Below are 23,872 nucleotides of genomic sequence, written 5' to 3'. Positions count from 1 at the left end.
AGCCCAACACTTCTATCTCTCTCTTCAACTGTTTCAAATTATTTTAAGTGAATTACATAAAATTCAATAAAACATATAAAAGAAATGAATGAATAAAAGTAAAGTTTAAGCAACAATCGGTTCTATTTACTAAAAAATAAAAGTTAATTACTAGATGGAGAATCAAAATTAATATATATTATCTTTCATATATAATCTACTTGTGAAGAAACACTATTTACTTTAAATTCTATATTATATTAATCATATTTACATATTGTGCTCAAAACCATTATATGGTCAATGAAATGAGACGGGTATTTGTTATAACCTAATATGATGTTAAACATAAATAAAGCGATAACCGTAATAAAATGTTAAAACACTATATTCTTTATTATTACCGATTAATCTCTTTTTTTAATAAGAATTTTCGGTTCAATAAAGACTTAACTGGAGAGGAGAACATATATATATATATATATATATATATATATATATATATATATATATATATATATATATATATAAAGAGAGAGAAAAATGATTATATAGAAAATAATTTAAGATTATTCGCAATCAATCTAAAATTGTTATTTTAATATTATGAAAATGTTCTCGTCTCATACATATACTTTTGTAATCTATATATAACTTTTGATATTATTTTTTCAATAAAACTATTTTATCCTTTATTAAATTTATATAAAGGAGACAAGTTCTTCTTTATGATGTTTTTTTCAATATTTTTTTTTACTCTTTATTAAATTAAAACAATTTCATTATGTGGTAATATCATTTTATAATTATTATATAAATATAATCCTCAACTGAAAAAATAAATATTTAATTCTCATTATTTTTCTTATAAATACTTTTATTTTTAAATTATATTGTTTTAATGGAAATGCGGATACACATAAAAAGCACATGTGTTTACTTTTTAAATAATAATAATAATAATAATTTATTATTATTATTATTATTATTATTATTATTATTATGTGATGTGAAAGAGAATTTTTTTTATAATGTCTGTAGATAAAAATATATTTAAGTTATTTTTAATACAAAGCTATTTTCATAGTATTTTAACTATAGAAAATCAGTTAATCTTAAAAAAAAGACAATTCCTAAACTTAAGTCAAAGTTTTTTTTATTAGAAAAACATATTCATAAGTTTTATACACATTGTTATGCCTGTCCCATTTTCATACATTGCAAAATATTCCCTATAAATTAAATTTGTAATTTTCTATCTGGCTTAAATGAATCCGAACTTTAATAAAACATTTTGCATAACTTTTAAAAATTATTACATTTTTTGGAATTCATAAATAGTATTAAAGAAGAAATGTGTGAATTAATCTATCTTTCTTTGGAGTTCAATCCAGTCATTTAAATTAAATAATTTTTATGTATCTTTATTACATCACTTATTTGTGTAATGTTTTTTACTTTTCTTTTTATCACTCTTTTGGTTATAAATAATTTTATAACAGTTTTCGTGAGAATGAACGACATAATTAAAATTAAAAGATGGTGTGACGTTAATTCCTGTATGCAGACGATGTGGTTCCATAGTTTGGTTTCTACCCGCACATGCAAATTGGCGTGTAGCAGCAACAATAATGTTTCTACAGCAGTTGAATTTAGCAGAATATTGGTCTTAAAACAGGGTTAGTAAAAAAAGATTGTCTTTGTTCATTCAATTCAATGTCTCTGTCAGGTCCTATGTGAACACCACCAAAGCTATGATATGATTCAAGGAGCAAAAACGATAATGATTCTAATTAGTATGTTACATATGTTGAAATGATTCTTGCATGTGTTACTAGGCTGTGTACGGTGTACTTTTGTACCAACTCTACTTTCTTTTTTTGTGTGTGTTGTAACTCAGCAACTGTTGTTTTTGCAAAAGACAGTTGAGGGGTCCCTCTCCTAAACCACTTTTGTTTGCTTACTCCAGGGACTTTTTTTCTTCTTCTCATTCTTCTCTTGCTTCTCTCAGTTAGCTCCACCTTCTTCTCTCTTAATCCTATTGCTATGTTTTACCAATTTTACTGTTGCCAATGAAAACATCAGCTTCAAAAGGTGCACCTAATGATGGGGTTAAGGGAAGCATAGATTGGGAGCTCAGACCTGGTGGCATGCTTGTTCAGAAGAGACAACCCCTTGAGTCCTCTTCTAGTACCATGATCAAAATCAAGGTCTCTCATGGCTCTTATCACCATCATTTCACTGTTCCTGCACAATCCACTTTTGGTAAGCATAGGATTATTTGCATGGGGGGCGTTATTCCCTATTTTCCTAGTTTAGACACCTTGGATGCCTGGTATCAAAAGGGTAACGTTTATTACAATTTATAGTTTATAACCTTGTTTTGAAATCATCCAACTCTCATGATAAGTAGCAAGTTGGAAATTTTTGTATGATAGATTAGAAATTGTTTTCTAACGGAATTGAAAATAAGAGAGCGATTGTTTTCCTTCTTGGTCGGTATACCTTTTCTTTCTTTTTTTTAAACCGTCTTTGTGTTCTCTTTTCACTTTCTCGTTTTTGGTCTTCGTGAACTCTAAACAGGGATGATATCTGTGTAAAAGTCACTCCGAACGCTCAAGTGAGTTTTCAGTATTCGACACTCGGTACTATTAGTACTGAATGATGTACCTCATCTTCAAAATCTCTGCTTATTTATATGGTTATCATGATCCTTTGTTATTTGATCGTATTAGAATTTTGAATCATCGTTAAAAGTGTATTATTTAATATTTCACCATCGATTAATCTCGTTAATTTTCTGTTTGAATATAATGAATTTAATTGTGTCGCTCGACCTTCATCGGTGTCGTTATCATTCTTGTAGAGAAACTGAAATTGGTACTGATTGATTGGTCCTAAGAAAACTAATTCATGAATCCCCTTCTTCCCTTTTATGTTTAATCTTTATTTGACATTGACCTTGCTGAAAGCATGTTGTTCCAATACAAGTAGCTAGATTCTGAAATTGATGAGTAAGTGTTCTTCTGTTTTGGCTGACTGGAAGGGCATCTAAAAGGGGTGCTTACAAGGGAGACTGGTCTTGAGGCTAAGGAGCAAAGGTTACTGTTTAGAGGGAAAGAGAAGGAGGATGAGGAATGGTTGCATATGGTGGGAGTGAAAGACATGTCTAAGGTTATATTGCTTGAGGATCCAGCCAGCAAAGAGAGGAAGCTTGAGGAGATGCAGAAGAGAGAAGATATTTTAAAGGCATGTGAAGCCATCTCTGGTGTCAGAACACAAGTTGACAAGCTACATAAGAAGGTGCTATTCCTTGTCATGGAAACTCAAAATCTTCATTGGAATTTTCAAAATAATGGTAGCAACAATATTTGATGGTTCTTAGGTGGTTGCTTTAGAGACAACTATGGTTGAAGACAAAGAATTTTCAATCTTGACAGAATTGCTAATGGTTCAACTGCTTAAACTGGATTCCATTGCTGCCGATGGAGAAGCCAAAGTACAGAGAAGAGCTGAGGTTAGTGATGATAAATAACTATGATATTTTTGGTAATGCAGATTCCAAAGTTGTGGTGAGATCTGACATGTAAGTGTTTGCTTGTACACAGGTTCTTAGAGTACAGAGTTATCTGGAGACAGTTGAGATGCTGAAGGCAAAAAATTGTGGTGCATTTAGCAATGGTGGTAACATTAATGCAGTGGCCTTTGAATCAGGAGTTGGAAGCTTGAAGTCTACTGTGATTACTCAAAACTGGGAGCACTTTGAATAAATATTAATTATTATTAATTTAAATAGTTTTGTATAAAGTTCTATTCATGTAAGCTTCCAATATAACATTAATAAACACTTAAATAATATATCTAAATATATGTTTTTAGACGTACGAAAATGAGAATTTTTCAAAAGCAGTTGTTATATCAACTAAATATATTATTATTTATCCTAATTCATTTCTAAAACAATTAATTAAGATGAAGATTGTGATTTACTTGTATATTTCACTAGTTTATAAGTTATTTTAATCAATATAAAAAATGTTTGTATTTTAAAATAGTTTATTTTAGAAATTTATACCTTATTTTAGGAACTCATTACACATATAAATAAAATAATTAGTCCAAATCGAAAAATTTCATACAATTTTCAAAAGATACAGAAAAAATAATATTTTTTTATAAGAATATAATTATTTTAAATAAATCTACAATCATAATCAGATAATAATATATTTTTGTCTAAAAAAATCAAATTTCATTTATATAATAAAATTTATATAATTATATCATTTAATGCCATTTTACATTTATCAATTAATCTAGTAGTGATTTTACTAAATACTTTTAATCTGGTAAGTTAGCTTGTATAAATGAATTATAAACTATTAGTTAACTTATAAGTAATTTTGTCAGAAATAAATATTTATTTATATATATATATATATGTTTTCATTTACATGATTATGATGGATTTTACACATTAGAGATCTCATTTTGTATTACTTAAACACCAATACAAAATGCTATCAATTTTTTTGTGAAATATAAAATATACTTATTAAAATTTACATATTAATCAATTATTAAAAAAATTAATCTTTCTAAATGAAATAGAGTTACACTTTTAACATAAAATATATTTACGTGAATCATGATAAAATTTAATTCTTAGAACACCTGGTTGAATTATTTATTTATTTCCCTTTATATATATACCTTTTTTTAATACTATAACAAGTTTGAATAAAAACAACATATAATATCAAACTAATGTGTAAATATGTATATATGTATATTTTTAACATTAATATACTTTTTCTATATATATAATTCAACCCAGTGCAACAATATAATTTTGATTTTTTTCAAACAAAAAAAAATATAAAAGCAAAACAGAACACACTCTAATAGTTAAAATGCTTGATTAAAATTTAGATAAGTTTTGATTAGATTTATTTTAATACACTAGCCTTCCATTTTTGTTTAAAAATTAAATACCATTTTGTTTTAATTACATGTCTCAATTGGAGGTAGTTGACAGATGAATAAAAGAGAGATACTAATCAAGAACTAAATGCAAAACATACATTTATCATCTTAATTTTTCAACATCCAAATTGCTATAAAAGTGAATGCTAAATATTGTAGTGTCCTGAAATACATCTGGAAAACCTCATCATCCCATAATTTCATTAGTGAATTTGCCATAAATTTGTAGTGGTCAATAGTCATACATGGTAACTGATCTATTCATATTTGATTAAAAAATACACATTGATTTTTTCCCAAAAATGTTTTGGTTTCTTAATTAATCATTGTTTGAGATAAGTACTGAACAGTTCATATGTCACAATAATTAGCAAAACTATCCTAATCCAACAACTAAACACACCATGTTCTTCCTTTCAAAATGGTAAAAAACACAGTTGTATCTTCTTTGTGTTGAAAAAGAGAACAAATGCATTCATCTTACCAAATGCAATTAAAGCATATATACACACAAGTTTTGATGTTTTGTCATTAACATTTTTCACACAATTCCTTTTACATTCATGTGGTTTTTCCTCTTTACCCTCTCTCAATTTGACATATTATTAATGCAACACAAAATATATTCTGTCCATAAAAAAATACAAAGATGCAACCAAAGTTACCATGTGAGAAGATGATGAACACATATATAACACAAGTATATTTTCTAGCAAAGATGCAAAAGAGAGACAAAAGAATAGAGGAAAATGGGAGAAGTTAAGATACCCACTTTAATTAAGCCTATTCCTCTAAGACCTCAAAAACCCTCATATCCACTTCATAAGCTTCCCACCATTCCAGAAAATGATCACATTCTTACAGAGGAAAACTCTGTTAATGGAGATCACAACACTTCCAATGAAGCCCAACCAAACATTGAGCAAGAACAGGGAAATAACTTTAACAGGTATATATATATATGCATAAGTTGTTTTTACATGCATAAAAATGATGAAAAAATAGTTGTGTATAATTTTTTTTAAAAAAAACTCATTAAACCTTTGTGATTTCAATACTCTATCGAAAAATTTAGTTTTAGTTTTCTTTTATTTGATCTTGTGTACATTCTTTTTTTCTGGTGATTAGAATCGTCTCAAATCGACATTCTGCACGAAGATCGAGATTGAGGAAACTTGCATACATTGAGGACTTGGAAAACGCATTGAAATCGTACGAGGTGATTAGAACCATTGAAACAAATCAATTTTATATATTTTTTCCCCTATTCATTCATGCATATATATGTATTTATTTGCGTAGTTGTTAGAGATAAAATTAGTTTACCAAGAAAAAAAAATGGCTAATGAAAAATTAGGACATGAATTTTTCATAATCTGTTTGTACTTTGTACCATGTTTGTCAACGAAACCCTTTTGAGAATATAAATTGAAGGATATAAATTTTCAAGTAGTTTGTAAAGATTATTTTAAAATTATAAAAGTGCCATTTTATTTCTTATTTTAAAAAATTTACATACAAAGTAATAAAAATTATATATTTTTTCTGTTTCAATACAAATGTTTGAAATCAAAATAAAAGTGGAAATAAAATATATATTTTTTAACTAAAATTAAAAAAAAAATGGTCTGGGTCATAAGGCTCAGATTTTCATTTCGCAATTAATATATATATTAAATTTCTAAAAAATGTAATATTATAGTGTTTTACTATATGAAAGACAAGAATCTTACATATATTTTATCATTTGAATTTTTTAAAAAAAGTTTAATGTTAAGAGTTTTTTGGTGTGCAGAGGAAGAAAGACATTCTCCATGGACAAATTGCAGAGCAACGAAAGAAGCAGCTGGTGTTGGAAATTGAGCATCATACATTGAAATTTCACGTGGCTGCTCGTGAAAAGCAAAGAATTCTTCAAGAAGGTAAATTTTGGTGCATATTACTCGGATGTTTAGTAGTATAGAACCTTATTTTTTTATTTTTTTATTTCATAGTTGAGATCGAAAAGAACAGAGCAGAAGTGGATAGAATGTTGGAAATGCAGAGGAGAATGGTTAATTTCACATCGCTGCAGCTTATCACCAATTCCAACTTTAACCCTTCAGCCTTGGCATGATTGAATTGCAGAAACTCTCAAAATCTCTTTTCTTAATTTGTTTTAGAATTTAAAACAGTTAATGTCTTGCAAATTTACCTTATCAATTAACGAAATTGTTATTATTATTTGAGAGAAACCATGGAAATGCAATGTTTTCTTCTCAAAGGGAAACCAAATTTCTCCAAAAGTTAGCCCAATAAAAGTCCATTTATTTTGGCCCAACAAAGTTTGCATAGCACATTTTTTACCTCTTCTCTTCTCTCTTAAATTACTCCACAAACACCCATTCTTATCATAAGAAAGATGTTCTATAGTACGTAGTACGTGAAATTTATTTATTTGGATTATATGTTGGGATTAAGATAAAGAATAAAATACATATGAATTGAAATGAAAAAAAATAAAAATGTTATTCTATTATTTAGATATTTTATAATAATTTGACATGAATCTATCAATGAAATAAGGTGTTGCAAAGCCATTCTTTATAGAAGATGGTATATATAATTTTTTTTCCCTACCAATTATAAAAATTAAAACTTTGTAGAATCATAAAGAATTTGATGATATTTTTGGTTAAATATTAAGATATTTGTTTTTTTTTTAAATGAATGGACTTAGATGTGTTAAATTAATGTTCATGTATATGTGGGACTTGGAAGTCTTTCCAATTATTCTAACGTAATTATTCACTCCAATTATTTTAACATAATGGTTCACCGTTCAAATGATATTTAAATATATTCTTGAAAAACTTATCCAAAAACATATTAATAATTTTTAATATAATACAATTTTTTTCAATGACATTAATCTAATCTATTACAAAGTTTCATACCATTTTTCATTCCATCACTTTTTCTTAAACAATTTTATTGTTTACTATTTTTTCTCTCGGTTCCTTCTTATTCCACTTCAATTTTCATTAAAGTGACTTGTTTTAAATTATATTTCAAGTAACAATAATTATTTATTATTGAAAAATATTATTAAAAAAATATGGTGAGACTGGGAGAAGAAATGATGTGTGTACGTCTAATTATTGAGCCAGTTATACACGGTTCACGATGGTACACGATGGTTCAAACTATAAACAAATTTATGAAAAGGAATTATCCCAAATAATTAGCTCCATTAATGTCCACATTTTATTTGTTTTTATCACTTTATTTAGAGATTGTCATGCATATCCAGGCATATTCACGTGTTGCTGGAGACTTTCTGGATTCTTTAAATCAATACCTTTTCCACCTATTTATTCTTATATTTTATTCACCTTATATGGATCATTTTACTTTACATCAAAATGCAAAATAATGGCTTCTCAGTTTCTCTTCAATAGAATCAACACATTTTTTTACTAATTAATCCAATTTATTTTAGAATAACAAGAGTATAGTGAGATAATATTAGTATAAAGGGACAAGTTCAAAAGTGGCAGAATAGTTTTAATATTTTTTAATAAAAGTCAAAGTTTATCAAATTTTAGAAAATTATATAAATTAATTAAATAATGATAGAAAATTATGTAAATAAATAAAATAATGTGATTTATCTGAAATGTATTTTGATCATTGTTCTTAAATGTGATATAGTAAAATAAAAAATCCTATTAGTTAATGTGGGATGATATATATATATATATATATATATATATATATATTAAAAATTAATGAGAACTGAATACATAAAAGAAATAAAGTTGTCTCTGTAAAAAATGTTGTTAATTGTTGACCATAAAAAATATGACAATAAAATAATTGTAAATAGATAAGTTTTTTTAAATTATATACAATACTTTTATTTCTATTTATCCACCCACCAATTAATTTTAATTGTTTAAAAGTATTTCACTAACATTACATTAATCTTTTTAGCTTGTTTGAAAAATATTATTTGTGTACTCATACAACAATATCATTGTAAACATTAAAAACATAAAATTATGTTTAGTTTAAAAGATGAAGTATAATTTAATAATTGCATCATAATTTACTGAAGTATGAAGTATAATTTAAAACGGAGACATGTATGAGAATGAAGAACAAAGTGGGTATATACATACACATCTTTGTCCTCATACCCAATTCAAAAAAAATATGATATCACCTAATTTAAAAAATCAGGTATTACATGTACTCATACCCCTATAAAATATATGCGGATATTCTTTGTCAAAATCTAAACGAGTTCGATCAATATTGATTAAGTGAATTTATTTGTTATCCCTATTAGATATTAATAAAAAAATAAACTAAAAAATATATATTCACAAAATTATTATCTTAAATATGGTATCCAAAAATATTTGTATATAAATTTATTTACCTCAAAGTCTATATTCATCTTCCTTAAAAACCTAATAAAAATAAGTGATGTCAAACCTAGTTATTTTCTAAATTCATACAATTTTCTTAAGCTACCATGAGTAAGAGATATGTTAACCTCACATTCGAACATCATATAACAATATTAATATTATGTAAGCTAATTTGTAAAATAATATTTTGATAATGTGTGATTTCTAATCATGCACATAGAGAAGACTTTATTTACTTCTCCACTTACCTAAAGCCAAAAAGGAAAAAAAAAGGGTCATTTATGATATAGACACTCAACTAATATTCACAAATTCATTTATTACAATAGTGATGGGTCCCACCCAAAGTTGACTTCATTCACAATGGCTTGTTTTGGTTGGATGAAGGAGCTGAAATAATAATTAAAAAACAAGAAGCGGGAATTTCAAAGCTTATTCTTTAATTTATGGAGCGCAATATATATAAATATATTAAAAAATGTTATGACCTGTTTGGTAGCGAAATGACCACTTAACCACAAAATAATTGGAATGGTTACACAACTCACCCACCTTAAGCACCTTTGCTTGTCTTGCAAATCCACCCAACCCAAACGCTAAATTTGCGGGTTAATGAATAAAAAAGGATTACACCAAATTATCAATGTGTTTAAGAATATCTAAAACTAACACATTCATAATTTAGCTTAAAGCAAAGATGTCAAAATAATTTTATATATTCAAATGTGTAAACCAACATTTTCGTTTTAGTAATGATTTTATGTTAACCAACTAATCAACTCGTAGATTATATTTTTTAAAATTATACACATTTATTATATATATTACTTGTATAAGTATATTAAAAAAAATCGATTTTATATTATTATTTGGTTATTTTTTTAGTGATCTAATCTTGGAGAACCCTACTCATACCAATATAATATGACCTAAATAGAAAATAAATCAGAGTAATTTAGTGAAATAATTAAAGCAAAATTAGCATGTTATTAGGTTAACATGGTTTCCCTTAACACAATTGGTGTATTTGCATGCTTCTCAGCACAACTATCGAATAAGCTAAAAGACAAAACTACTTTGTGATCAGTGTCCGAGTATGTTTCAATCAAAAGAATTTTTAAGATTTTTTTTGTAAATTAAAATTAATTTATATACGAATTAAAAGGTCAATTTAGATAATTATATAATTTTTATATAGACTAATTTTTATCAAGTTTTTATGAAAATTTTAATCTTTCATCCATTAGTAGTTTGTTTGGATTAGAAGATGGAAGATAAATAAATGAAAAAAATAATAAAATGCAGAAAGAAATGAAAATTAAAGATGTTCAAATTAAATAATAGAGATTAAAAATGAGAGAAAAATAATTTTCTTTTATTTTAATTATTTATTATTTTTAATATTATTTCTTAATTATTTATTATTATTATTATTATTATAAAAAATACTTATAATTTATTATAATATCTTGTGTTTTTTCTTTTCTGTCTCATTTTTCCAAGAGGTGTGAATTTAAAAAAAAAATAAAAATTCTCATCAACAATGATCTTCACTTTAAACTTTCTAACTTCTTTTCCTCCAAATCAATCGAAATTAACTATTATCATTCATTCAAATACTGTTTTTTTATAGTTTATTTTTTTTTTATAGTTTAAAGTCTAGAAGTTATTTCGGATGTATTAGATTTTAATTCTGCATTTTAAGTGATCTTTTTTTATTTATATTTGTCATTAATATGTTTTAATTATTTTTTATTATTATTATTTTATCTAATTAAAAATAATTAAAACAAGAGACATTATGTTGAATCTTACACCATTTATAATGTCGTTATTTATAAAAGTTTATTATTTAACCAATTTATATTAGAACACATGAGATGACATTATTTATACAAAGTTAGTATTTGATTTTTTTATCTCATAAATGAGAAATATTAATGAAAACAAATATTTTTAATGATTAATAAATGTATTAATTGCAGGATTGACAATAATAAGTTATACATCACATTAACAATTTACTATTGTAGATTTTGCGCGTGTGAAGTACTTAAATTTACATGATACCGTAATATTAAAATTTGCCAAATTAATATAAATAATTATGCATTAGGAATATTCTTATAAAAAAACGTGCCCCGCTTTTAATTTATATCTTACAGATAATAATAATAAGAATAACTAAATTCATTGATCTTTATTTCTTCCCATATTTAAGTAATTTTAGTTGAATTAGTTAATTAGCTTTATTAAATATTGTATGTAAACAAATTAAAGAACTTTATTGTAAATATGAAAAAATTACAAATAAACTTGAATGATACAATTAAAATTTGAAACTTTAAAATTATTTAATTATAATTTTTTTATAATAAGACTATTACAGACAGCAAAAACTTCTCTAAATATTTAACATAGCTATGTTAAGCTGTTATATAGCAAAACATTATCGTATATTTACAATTCTTAGAGCTATGAGATTTTTTCTTATTTAAGCATTAGTATTTTATAGAAATGAGTTAAAAGCATTCATATATATTATGATAGAACAATTTCACAACTATGACTCGTGATAGAAAGCCTCAAATTAACAGCTTTTTAAGATGCTGAGTTCTGTTTAGGCCACTTTTTCTCCCCACCAATGCAAAACAACTATGTAAAAGTAAAACACTAGAACCAAAGCAAAAAAGCATTCTTTTTCAGCTGTAAGCTATTTTGTTGTTGGGTTGGGTGCTCCAAGCTCTTCCCCTCCCTCTCTCTTTCTCTCTCTCTGGTGGGTTTTGGTTTTGGAAGCAGTACAAGGAACATCTTTTACTCAAAGGTTCAACCTTCACGCCCCTAGTACCCTTGCTTATGGGCACGCCAAAGTTCAGCTCTTTATCCCAGGAGGGGCTTGAAGGCAACGTGTGTGTACACTGAGAAAAAAAACAGAACAAAAATGCGTGGCCTGAAGCTCGTTGAACGCTTCAAGAGCACCCAAGTTCATGCCCTCAATTCAGAAGGCACTAGCAGAAGAAACAAGGCCACAGGGGGAGCCATCACAATCAGATCACTGGTGTCAAAGTCCAAATCCAACACCACGAAAACCTCAGCAGTTGCAAACCATGTTGTTCCTCTTCAGCTCCCTTCTGCTGACTCTCTTGAGCCTTCCATGGAACCTTATCTTAAACCCATCAACCTCGTGGAGGCCTTGGCAGAACTTTACCACAGGCAAGAGTGCTGCCTTCAATCTGAGAAAGCATCACTTTGTGTGGAGCAGTTCACGCTTTTGCGCGGCCTCGGAGACCAGAAGCTTCTTAGGAGATGTATCAGAACAGCACGGCAAAACGCTGGGGATGTGCTTTCCAAGGTTGTGCTTTCGGCATGGTTGAGATTTGAGAGGAGGGAGGATGAGCTTGAGGGTTTGTCTTCAATGGATTGTGGTGGTTGTGTTATTGAATGTCCAAAGGGGAATTTGGTGCATGGGTTTAGTCCTTGTTCAATCAATGATAGGTGCCAGTGTCCGCAAGGGACGAAACAGGAAACTAGCACTAAAGAAAGTGTGCGTTTGAGTTTGCCAGATGAGGAAAATGATATTTCTTTTTGCATTGGGAGTGAGGAAATTGATTGTGTTAGGTGGAGAATTGCAGCTCTATCTGACACTTTTAAGGCTATGCTTTATGGTGGCTTTGCTGAGTCCAAGATGAGGAAGATTGTTTTCAGCCAAAATGGGATATGCTCTAAGGGTATGAGGGCTGTGGAGTTGTATAGCAGGGCTAAGAGGTTAGACTTTTTCTGTCCCATGACTGTTTTGGAGATGCTTTCCTTTGCCAATAGGTTCTGTTGTGAGGAGATGAAAGCTGCTTGTGATGTTCATTTGGCTTCAATTGTTGAAAGTGTTGACGATGCATTGATATTTATTGACTATGGGTTGGAAGAGAGAGCACCCCTTCTTGTGGCTTCCTGCTTACAAGTGTTGCTCAGGGAGCTACCAAATTCGTTGTGTAATTCTAATGTGATGAATGTCTTTTGTAGTTCTCAGGGAAGGAAAAGGTTGGCCACGGTGGGGTATGATTCTTTCTTACTGTACTATTTCTTGAGCCAGGTAGCTATGGAGGAAAGCATGGTGTCAAAAACTACAGTGATGTTACTAGAAAGGCTAGGGGAATGTGCTACTGAATGGTGGCAGAAGGCCCTTGCCTTCCACCAATTGGGGTGTGTGCTGCTTGAAAGGAAAGAGTATAAAGATGCTCAGGATAGTTTTGAGGCAGCAGCTGAAGCAGGTCATTTGTATTCTGTGGCTGGTGTGGCCCGAACCAAGTACAAGCAGGGTCAACCATATTCAGCTTACAAGTTAATTAGTTCACTCATGTTTGAGCACAAGCCTACTGGGTGGATGTATCAGGAACGTGCTCTTTACAACATGGGAAGGGAAAAGGGGGTTGATTTGGATGTTGCAACCGAATTGGACCCCACTCTTTCATTTCCGTATAAATATAGAGCCCTGACAAAGGTGGAGGAGAAGCAGATAAGGGCTGGAATTTTAGAGCTTGATAAAATAATTGGATTTAAGCTCTCTCCTGATTGCTTAGAATTCCGGGCTAGGATGTTTATTGCACTTAAGGATTATGACAGTGCCATAAGAGATATCAGGGCATTGTTAACTTTGGAACCAAATTATATTACTTCAAATGAAAAGATCACAGGCAAATACTTGGTCCATCTCCTTAGCCATGTGGTGCAGCAAAAGAGTCAGGCTGAATGCTGGATTCAATTATATGAGCAATGGTCTTCTGTAGATGATGTTGGTTCTTTGGCTATTATACATCAGATGCTGGAGAATGATCCTGGAAAGAGTCTGCTGGAGTTTCGTCAGTCTCTACTCCTTTTGAGGTAAGCACGTCCGTGAATCAAAGCTATAGGAAGTATCTCTCTTCTTCAACATTGTGTTTTTATGGTATTTTACTACTCATTCTTCTAGAGTTGATAAGCTTAACACACTACATGGTATTTAGAGATTTGATTTATTTTGAGTGTGTCAATGCTTTGTGGTCTGTCAACACCAGTAAATAAAAATGCTATAACAAGAGAGTTCCTCACATGTATGAATTTCATAGGTTAAACTGTCAAAAGGCTGCAATGCGCAGTTTGAGGATGGCGAGAAACCATTCTAGCTCAATTCAAGAAAGGTTAATTTATGAAGGATGGATATTATATGACACTGGCTATAGGGATGAAGCTCTGGCTAGGGCTGATAGGTCAATTACAATTCAGAGATCATTCGAAGCCTATTTTCTAAAAGCATACGTTTTAGCAGATACAAGTCTGGATCATGAATCTGCTTCTTACGTTATCGAACTTCTGGAAGAAGCACTTAAATGTCCTTCAGATGGTCTTCGGAAAGGACAAGTTAGTGACTTCATTCACTATACTTATTATTGATTAAGTCTTTGTTCTCCAGTCATTTGATTGTCTTCTGCAATATTTTGTAGGCACTAAATAACCTAGGGAGTATTTATGTAGATTGTGGTAAGCTTGATCTTGCAAAAGCATGCTATGAGAACGCCCTTGCAATTAGGCATACAAGAGCTCATCAAGGTTTAGCACGTGTTTATCATCAGAAAAATCAAAGAAAAACTGCATATGATGAGATGACCAAGCTAATTGAGAAGGCAGAGAGCAATGCCTCAGCATATGAGAAACGATCAGAGTACTGTGACCGTGAGATGGCAAAGGTTGATCTGGATGTTGCAACCCAACTGGATCCATTAAGGACATATCCATATAGATACAGGGCAGCAGGTACTTCACTTATCTTTCATTCTTTACCATCTGTCATAAGCTTTTTAATTGGAAACAGCTATTTACTTCATATGTTTGTCATGAGTCTTGACATACCAATGCAGAGTTAGTTTTTTTTTGTCAAACATGCTTCATTTGTTGTGGAAAACTTTACTTGTTAAACATGATGAAGTATTTTTATTCTGGAACTTGATGTTCTTATTCAGTGCTTCATAAACCTAATTCACATGTTACTACTAATAAGACACTCTTTTCATATTGGATTTCTTGGCATGGCCAAGCCCTGAAGCCTACTATAAATTCGTTAAATGTGTGACTATTTCCTGTGTTCTTTGTTTAATTTGTACTTTAGTTACTAAGTTGTCCATCTATATTTAAATTAATAATTTGGTGACACAATTGCTAGACTGAATTTTTTACTCACATAAAGTGTCACATGACCAGTTATGATGGATGAGCAAAAAGAATCTGAAGCTGTAGATGAGCTCACCAAGGCCATAAATTTCAAACCTGACTTGCAAATGCTTCATCTCCGAGCAGCATTTTATGAGGCAGTAGGGGACCTATATTCAGCTCTTCAAGATTGTCAGGCAGCTCTTTGCTTAGACCCTAACCATACAGACACCATAGACCTGTATCAAAGGGCGCGAAAATTAAGCTTTTAATCATAAACCACACGCACATCAAATGTCTACAATGTGAACATCTTGGTTAGAAAATTGCTGGGGCATCCCAACTTTGTTAAGACACAAGAAGTGGACATATATAGTCACACTGTTGAAATTATGCCAAAACTCCCAAGAAGCAATACCTGGATGATTCAAGGAAAACATGGAGTGATGTGTTTCACATGATCAAAGACTGAGGTGTACACGGAAGATGTTCGGAGTAGTAACCCCATTATCTAATATGGATTCTTGTGATCCATGTGCACATAATTGTCTCACTATTCACACATTTGTACAGTGACAGGGTTATGATTATAGAGATTCACACTTTGTTCCCTAAAGTGTATATTTATTGCTTTTGATGAAGCTTTTATTTTGTTGTCTTGCCAAAGGAAATGATAAGGTGCTTGCTTCTAACTCATCAAATAATAATAATTGACTATGAGCTACTACACATCACGATAATTTCCATGTCTAGCATTTTAAGAAAAAGGAAACATTAGTTGCATAAACTATATATTCACTGTGAAAAAAATGAATTTGTTTCCTTCTCCTATAAACAAACGTAACATAGCCCTTTCCCTGTTCCAACAGCAGTCTCTCCAAATAATATTCAGTACGGTATTACTAAGGAAGCACTCTCTGTCCCTCCAAACATTAACAAAAATCAATTCCTCTACAATGAGGCAAATGTTATTTGTTCTTTACATCTTCTATTGGCTTCAAACTAATAGTTTAAAAAACATCAGTATAAACATAAATACTTCATAAGTGCACGAATTCCGAATTTAGAGTAACTGTACAAATTATCATTCCAGATTTATTCAGATAATAATATCAATGTCTCAACTTGAATCAGTGGACGTAATTGCCATTTCTGCCCACCAAAGTGGTGATGCTTTTGGATTTGCTCCATCAGGCCCCATAGCTGTTATTTCCTTGAGTCTAGATGTTACTTCTTTCATAGTTGGCCGTTTCTCTCGATCTGGATGTACACAGTTTCTTATCACTTCAGACCATTCTTCAATCTCTTCTTCCTGCAAAGAGTTCAGTCTTGGATCCATAACATCTCTTAAGGATTTCCCCCACCTTAAATATTCCGCTGCCCAATCTGCCAGAAGTTCATTGTTCCCGGCAAGGGGGATTTTCCCCGTAATCAACTCAAACAGTATTATTCCAAAGCTGTAAACATTGTCCTTGGCATCTGCTGATGATGTTTCCAAGAGTTGTGTGGTTGCAGACCCATTCTTTGCCGCACACATGTCATTCCATAAACTAAGATCTGATATTTTAGCAGCATAATCTTCAGTAAGGTATATAAATGAAGATTGCAGGTTTCTATGGGCAATGGAGGGTTTTAGGTCATGCATATACTCTAGGCAGTAGGCTATTCCCATAGCTATCCTCATTCTCATTGTCCAATTTAGTTCTTCTGCTTCTCTAACTGCAGCATATGCAAGAATAAAATCAAAACTCAGAGCAACGTAAGTGCATCTTGGCAAACAATTTTCAAGATGTCAGGGAACTAATGAATAACTTTTTGCTACAAAATACAAGCCTTTTCCTCACAGTCTGGTTGCAGAAGTTAGGTTGTTATGAACCTGTAATAATCAAAGGATGTGGCTGTGGACGTGATTCTGGAAACTAAAATTTGAACAGAATATCACTTACTGTGTATATGCTCAAAGAGTGTTCCATTCGGAGCGTACTCAAACACCATCATTCTTGAGAATGGCTTATTCTCTTCGCAGTACCCAATTAGATTCACAAAATTCTTGTGATTCACTCTAGACAATGTTGCTATCTGCAATCATGCAAAGATAGATAAGAAGTAGGACCGGGATGATAAATGTGATGCATTTGCTACAGTTGTTGCGAGCATACCTTATTTCTGAACTGAGCTTCCATACTTTTTGACCATTTTTGAGCTGTGTTTACTGCAGAGGATGCTACAGCTATCTCGACTCCACTAGAGAGAGTCCCCTTATACACAGTTCCATCAGGAAGCGAACCGATAATGTTGCTGAAATATTCACAAGCTGCTTCAATTTCTCCTCGTTTGAGACTTGGCACACCTTAATCACACATAATAAATGAGTTAACTCAATCCAAGATAATGAAATAGTTCTAGAAAACCAACTTCATTCTTTGAATTTACAGTGGATTTTGAAGTTGAATCTATTGCTAATCTTTAGAATGCAGTACATAAGATTGAGAATGACCTATTGCAAACATAAATTACCTTTTACAAAGGCTTTCTGCAGCTGGCCACTCAATCCTGTGGACCAAGGTTTAACAGTCACAACCTTCCTACTTCGAAAGCATGCAAAAATGGCTGACACCAAAATCAATAAAGAGAAACCCCCAACTACAGACCAGATTATTGCCGAGTGATGTATTTGATTGGAATTGTATGTGCTCCCGTGGGTAGAAAATGCAGAAGGGCTAGGTGCTGGAACCCAATTAACTGGCGGTGTAGACACAGTGAGAGGAGTGTTTGCTGGGGGTGAGACGTCTGGAGTTAGTGACACTACAGGCGAAGGAGAGGGCGAAGGAGTGAGAAAAATATCTGAGGGAGATGGTGATGGCGAATATGAGGGACTTTCTGACGGTGAAAGTGATGGTGATGATGAGAAAGGCTTAAAATTTGGCGGTAATGAAAAAGGGAAATGCGATGCTAATTGTTGAAGTATCCCTTGGTTAACATGCCTTTCGATTCCGGGTGTATTAGCAGCATTTGCTACTTTTAGAAGTTGCCTCCTGTATGCTCCATCCCCATGTTGGCCAATGTGCCTTAGACAAAATTGTCACGAGTAAATAATTTCAAACTTGAACTATATAGAAGAACTTCACAATGAATAAGTACGCTTTTAGCAATATTGGACTGAAGATTATTTTCACGTTAGAGCCATGTTAGTGTAAAAAGAATTATGTCATTCAACCATTTACTGAGGAAACTGTTCATCAAATCCAAATTCTAATATTGAAGAACTTAGAAATTGATTTGTGCAATCCATCATTATATGCTCACCATAAACTACATCTGCCAACATATGCTTCTCTAGTAGTGGTGGCACCAGTTAGTTGTTCCTCATCATCATGAAATTTAGAATTCATCTTGAACTTATACAGCTCTGGATTTAAGTTGGTCAGATGGTAATTGTTGTCCAATAGACTGTAGTATAAATTTGACGTCATTAGTCAACCAAAGGACAAGACAGAAAGAAAATATTTGGCACGAAAGGATTAACTTACAGAGTGGTCAGGGATGGCATATTGCCATGGTCAAATGGAAGTGATCCGCTAAAGTAGTTATGTCCCAAGTCAAGGACTTCCAGCTCCTGTAAGTATAGGATCTCCGCAGGAATTTCTCCAAAGAAAGAATTGTTGCGCAAAATGCTGCGGAGAATACGAAGTGTACAAAGTTGGTTAAGGGATATTTATTTGTAAAACAAGCATTGGCCTGAGCACCATCTTACATTGATTTTATGTGAGTCAGCATTCCAACTTCTGGTGCTAGTGTTCCTTCAAGACAAAGGTCTTTCAAATTCCTGCACGTTGAATATTCATCGCCAGTATTAATTGCATGCTTTGTTGTGTACTAACGAGTAGAAAAATGTGATTTAAATTTCTTTATTTTTGGTTAACATTGACCCAATCCCTAGACTTTTAAAACGGTGATTTTTTATCTTTATTTTTTTTTATTGTAGATGAATTTCATGCATGTTCATAAAGAGATATGAAATTCAGCAATTATAAGAAATACATGGACCTAAATCATCGTTTTTAAACTTCAATAAGACTTATTTTAATTAGAGAGGTGAAACGTTTTTTATCCTTTAAAAACCATGTAACATTCTTTTATATTTTTTATAAATATGGTATACTTGAAAAAATTCCTGGACCGATGTCTCTCTTCTCCAAATTCTTCCATAGAAGATGGAAAACATCACTAATTAAAGTCAAATGGAAAAATAGAAGAGATAAATAGAAAAAAAATACAAGAATGTTAAAAAAATGTAGTGGGCATTTTAGAGAAGAACAAAGTTCTAATAAACATTGTCTCACATGCATATAAATAACAAATATGAAATTGTTAAAACTCGCTCATTTTAATTTATGAATGAGTGTTTACAGGTTGCGTTGTTGACACAAACTCATTACTTTGTTTTGAAGTAAATACTGCCTTTTAGTAAAATACCAAATCCGACAAAACAGGTATACTTAAACAAACAAGAAAATTATGCATTTCAGACATTAACAAGTTATAACTTTCATTTTAGACCCTGAATTTACAAAAAAAAAAAAACAATATAATTCAAATATTTATGTTTGTAAATTTTTACTCACCTTGAGAACTGACATTCTTATAATTTTATAACATTTTACAAAATGAAGATCTAATCTATTATGAAAAATATATAAAATTATGAATTAAAAGTAAATAACATTTAGAATATTAAAAATTAAAATCAAAGTAATTTTTTAAGGTAAGAAATCAATCAAATGGGTTAGTTAAATCCAGAGACGGAACAACCAAGGACTTAAGGGGGTAGCCCCCTGACTTTTTTATTTATTACACACATGTATAATAACTATTTTAGATAAGATGTTAATTTACACATATAATTATTTTAACTGTTTTTTTAATTCTATTTTATAAAAGATTTTTAATAGTTTTATTCTCTTATAATTTTATTATTATTTTAAAAATATAAATAATTGTTTCTTCAATAAAATGATATAATATTAAAATATTTATTAACCTTTGACAATAATAATTTAGGAAGTAATATGTTTTATTCCAATTTAATAGATTTTTATACCATAATCAATAGCAGTTTGCATTAAAGGAAATATAATTAATAGCAGTTTTTATTGAAAGAAGAATTGTTATTGTAATTGAGTACTTAAACATATTTAAAATTGTATTTTATGAAAATGCGTTTTTTATTATATATTAGAAAAAATACAGTTATGATTTTTAACGTTTTATATTTATTAAATAAATTTTAATTTTTAGAAAATTAGTCCAAAGTCTTATTAAGTATTGGTTCCGTTAGATTAATAGTCAAAAGGCTTTTTGTAATATGCAAAAATATTAAGATTATACTGACTCAAGATGACTGTTATATAAATATTATAAAAGGAAAATGAAGAATAAATGGTAAAACGAAAACTGAGTTGAGGTTATAAAAGAAGATTATTGTTTTCATTTTGTGTGTTACCATTCTTTAGATGCCTTTAGTGACGGTGCTCATTGGCCTGAATCACTATAGAGGAATATATGTAAAAGATGAAGGATAACCAAAAACAAATTAAACATGTAGAACGGGGAATTTTCTCAAATATATTTTTTTAGCATTTTTTATTATTAATTGAAATTTGTGCTTAAACTAAAAAAATCATAACTAACAAATTATTAAATTAGGAACCATATGTTCAAGAAAATAAAAAAACCTCCATCGGATTTGTTAAAGAGACAAAAAAAAATTCAGAAATTTTGTTCTTGTATATTCATCCATTTCATAATTTCAAGCTTACATTAGCTAAAAACTTTTGTGAATTATAGCATTATCTCTACAAATTATTTCACACAATTTCCATATAATAATCTAATAAATAATTGAAAGTTCAAAGAATGAATTACTTAATCCTGAAAATAAAAGAAATGAACATTTAATTTTATATTTATTAATAATAATTAATAAACTCGTTTACTTCACTTTTTTTACATGATTTTTAAAACAAAAACTACATTAAAATATAGTTATTTAGACCTCAACTACTTAGAAAACTTCATCCAATAAAATGATATTTCCTAACCATTCTTAATTTTTCTTTCTCTTTTTTAATTACTTTTAAATTCCTCATTATATATGTTTTTTTACTAAGTATGTCATTTTTCTCAGAACAAGGGTGTTAGACTCGCAGAAAATTTTATAAGAAAGAGGTTTATAAAGAATAAAAGTTGCAGTTATTAAGCTTGTATCATTTTTCAGTATTAAAAAAACAACAGCTTCTGCCACGAGAAGACCAGGTTTCTCTGCCGGCCAATTTATCAGCAAAATCAAATGCTAATGGGCCACTCTGTTCATTATACAAAAGGTATTTTTTAAAATATTTTTTCTAAATTATATTCTGAATTTCAGAATTTGAAAACTATTCTCTAATATAGAAATACCTTTCCAATTCTATAATAAAAAAACTCCTTTTATATTATAGAATCTGAAAGTATTCCTCATGCATAAATAGCTTACAGATTCTACAATTTGAAATATTTTCATATCAGTCATTCTTAAATGAAAAATATTAATAGAGTAATGAATATTTTTTTGTATTTAATAAATATGGAGAGAAAGCAACAGCGTGAAAGGAGGCTTTAAATAGTGGCAAGAACAAAAGTCACCAAAACTATTCAATTATGTGTTTAATAAATTCAAAGGCAAGCTTCAGGTCACACACAAGATTAGTGACATCTCCTCTCATCAATTTTATTAATTATCTTTTCCTCACTTGTAATTCTCTAAGATAAAAATCAAATTATTATTATAGTTTCTATTTTTTTTTTCAAATGAAATATTTGATTATCACAGAGCAAAAGTGTTACAGAAATTATGCAATAGTAAATGGGTTTGCATTTTGGAGACAGACAAAAAGTTGTTAACAAATTCAGTTTTATTTCACATTGGGAATTGTAGTGGCATTGCATGTCAATTTGTTACACTATTTAGTTTGATTTTAATTACAACTCTTTAAAATAATTTATACAGAAAAATAGTAATTCTTAATTATTTTTATTTTTTACAAGCGGTGAGAAAATAGAGAAGAGGAGAGGTTACTTACAAGGTCACAACATTACCGTGAGAGCACTCCACACCGAACCACGAGCATGGATCGATAACGTCTCCATTTTCACCACTCCAGCTTGATAAAGCCCCCTGCGGGTCCGTCACCACGCTCTCCTTCAACGCCAGCAGCGCCAAACCTGCGCCATCAAAACGACACGCCGTTTCGTAAGCTTAACCAAAACCTCCCCTTCCGATCACTGAAAACTCGCTCAATCAAAAACAACACCGAAACGACTGCTCGGCGCCGTCGTTTCTGCAACCACCATTGTTTACCTTCGCTCTCGAGCGTCGAACAGAGACTCTGTTTCTGACTGAACGCCAAAAACAGGGTCAGCACCGCCGGCAATAAATTGGATGGAGTGAATGGTGCCATGGGAGATGATGAAGGAAATTATTCAGTGTTTCTGGTCAAGGGAAAGAGAAGCGACTTAAAGAGAGAATGAGCGTGGTATCTTTCTCTCTATAAAGATCTACAGCACCATGCTCACAATAATAAGAATAATTCAGTTACTAATCACGCTATTTATCTAATCTAATTTCCATATAGATTTTAGACAATTATTAATACATTTTTATTTTTCAAGTAAAACGTCCAAATCCTGTCATTAGTTAATTTAGCGATTGATAAGATTTATTAGCTTTATTTTGTTTTTGTATTGTCACATATTTGATAGGTAAGCATCGGCCAAATATCAGATTAGCGACTCTAACAGTGTAATTATATGTAATTATAATTAAAAAAAATGAAAGAGTATTGAACTATGAAACTAATTTACTCAAACAAAAATTAACTTGAATATAATATAATTAGACATACTCATATCACAATATCAAGATGAAACATGACATGTGTAAGGGATATTTGAATCTACATTAACAATTAAATTGAAATGTTAAATGTGCATAATGTGATTTTGTTTATTTGTGTGCAGTGTAGCTGCAGACTAATGCTTAAAATTAAATTTCATAGATTGATGACTACGATAAAGTCTAGCTAGATTGAAGTGATTAATGGGTTTAGTCACCGTTTTGTTAGTTCGACCAACCGTCAAATAAACAAAACTATTATTATATAAAAAGTAAGACTTATTAAGTTAAATGTGAACATTTTCCTATATTTCATTATCCTTATGAATAATGATTAACCATACCATTATCATGCATATATAAACTACTAAAACTATAC

At 30.2% G+C, this 23,872-nt stretch overlaps 3 protein-coding genes and 1 pseudogene across 4 annotated transcripts; 3 read left to right on the top strand and 1 right to left on the bottom strand.

Moving 5' to 3' along the window:
• Positions 1-1,932: 1,932 nt before the first annotated feature.
• Positions 1,933-3,885, top strand: LOC137826892 (BAG family molecular chaperone regulator 4-like). Of its 2 annotated transcripts, none has more exons than XM_068633049.1 (4): positions 1,933-2,244; positions 3,038-3,282; positions 3,365-3,496; positions 3,588-3,885. In XM_068633049.1, the coding sequence occupies exons 1-4, from the start codon at positions 2,052-2,054 to the stop codon at positions 3,747-3,749; spliced, it is 732 nt and encodes a 243-aa protein (XP_068489150.1). In that variant the 5' UTR covers positions 1,933-2,051; the 3' UTR covers positions 3,750-3,885. The 2 variants fall into 2 exon arrangements, with proteins under 2 accessions (XP_068489150.1, XP_068489149.1); XM_068633048.1 differs by having other exon boundaries at positions 1,935-2,244; positions 3,026-3,282.
• A 1,829-nt stretch (positions 3,886-5,714) lies between these two features.
• LOC137825436 (basic leucine zipper 34-like) lies at positions 5,715-7,081 on the top strand. The gene is made up of 4 exons (XM_068631103.1): positions 5,715-5,914; positions 6,094-6,184; positions 6,761-6,887; positions 6,960-7,081. Exons 1-4 carry the CDS (start codon positions 5,715-5,717, stop codon positions 7,079-7,081), a joined length of 540 nt encoding a protein of 179 aa, XP_068487204.1.
• A 5,014-nt stretch (positions 7,082-12,095) lies between these two features.
• LOC137823919 (ethylene-overproduction protein 1-like) lies at positions 12,096-16,176 on the top strand (annotated as a pseudogene).
• A 115-nt stretch (positions 16,177-16,291) lies between these two features.
• Positions 16,292-23,180, bottom strand: LOC137823920 (probable inactive receptor-like protein kinase At3g56050). The gene is made up of 9 exons (XM_068629264.1): positions 22,960-23,180; positions 22,682-22,823; positions 19,315-19,386; positions 19,091-19,234; positions 18,867-19,010; positions 18,078-18,628; positions 17,720-17,910; positions 17,507-17,639; positions 16,292-17,279 (listed from the first exon to the last, which is right to left on the bottom strand). The coding sequence occupies exons 1-9, from the start codon at positions 23,057-23,059 to the stop codon at positions 16,681-16,683; spliced, it is 2,076 nt and encodes a 691-aa protein (XP_068485365.1). The 5' UTR covers positions 23,060-23,180; the 3' UTR covers positions 16,292-16,680.
• Positions 23,181-23,872: the final 692 nt, after the last annotated feature.

The sequence above is a fragment of the Phaseolus vulgaris genome, chromosome 8, assembly GCF_000499845.2.
Source record: "Phaseolus vulgaris cultivar G19833 chromosome 8, P. vulgaris v2.0, whole genome shotgun sequence".
Lineage (NCBI taxonomy): Eukaryota > Viridiplantae > Streptophyta > Magnoliopsida > Fabales > Fabaceae > Phaseolus > Phaseolus vulgaris.
The sequence above is the reverse complement of the archived record's forward strand: the minus strand, read 5'-3'. Positions and strand labels throughout refer to the sequence as shown.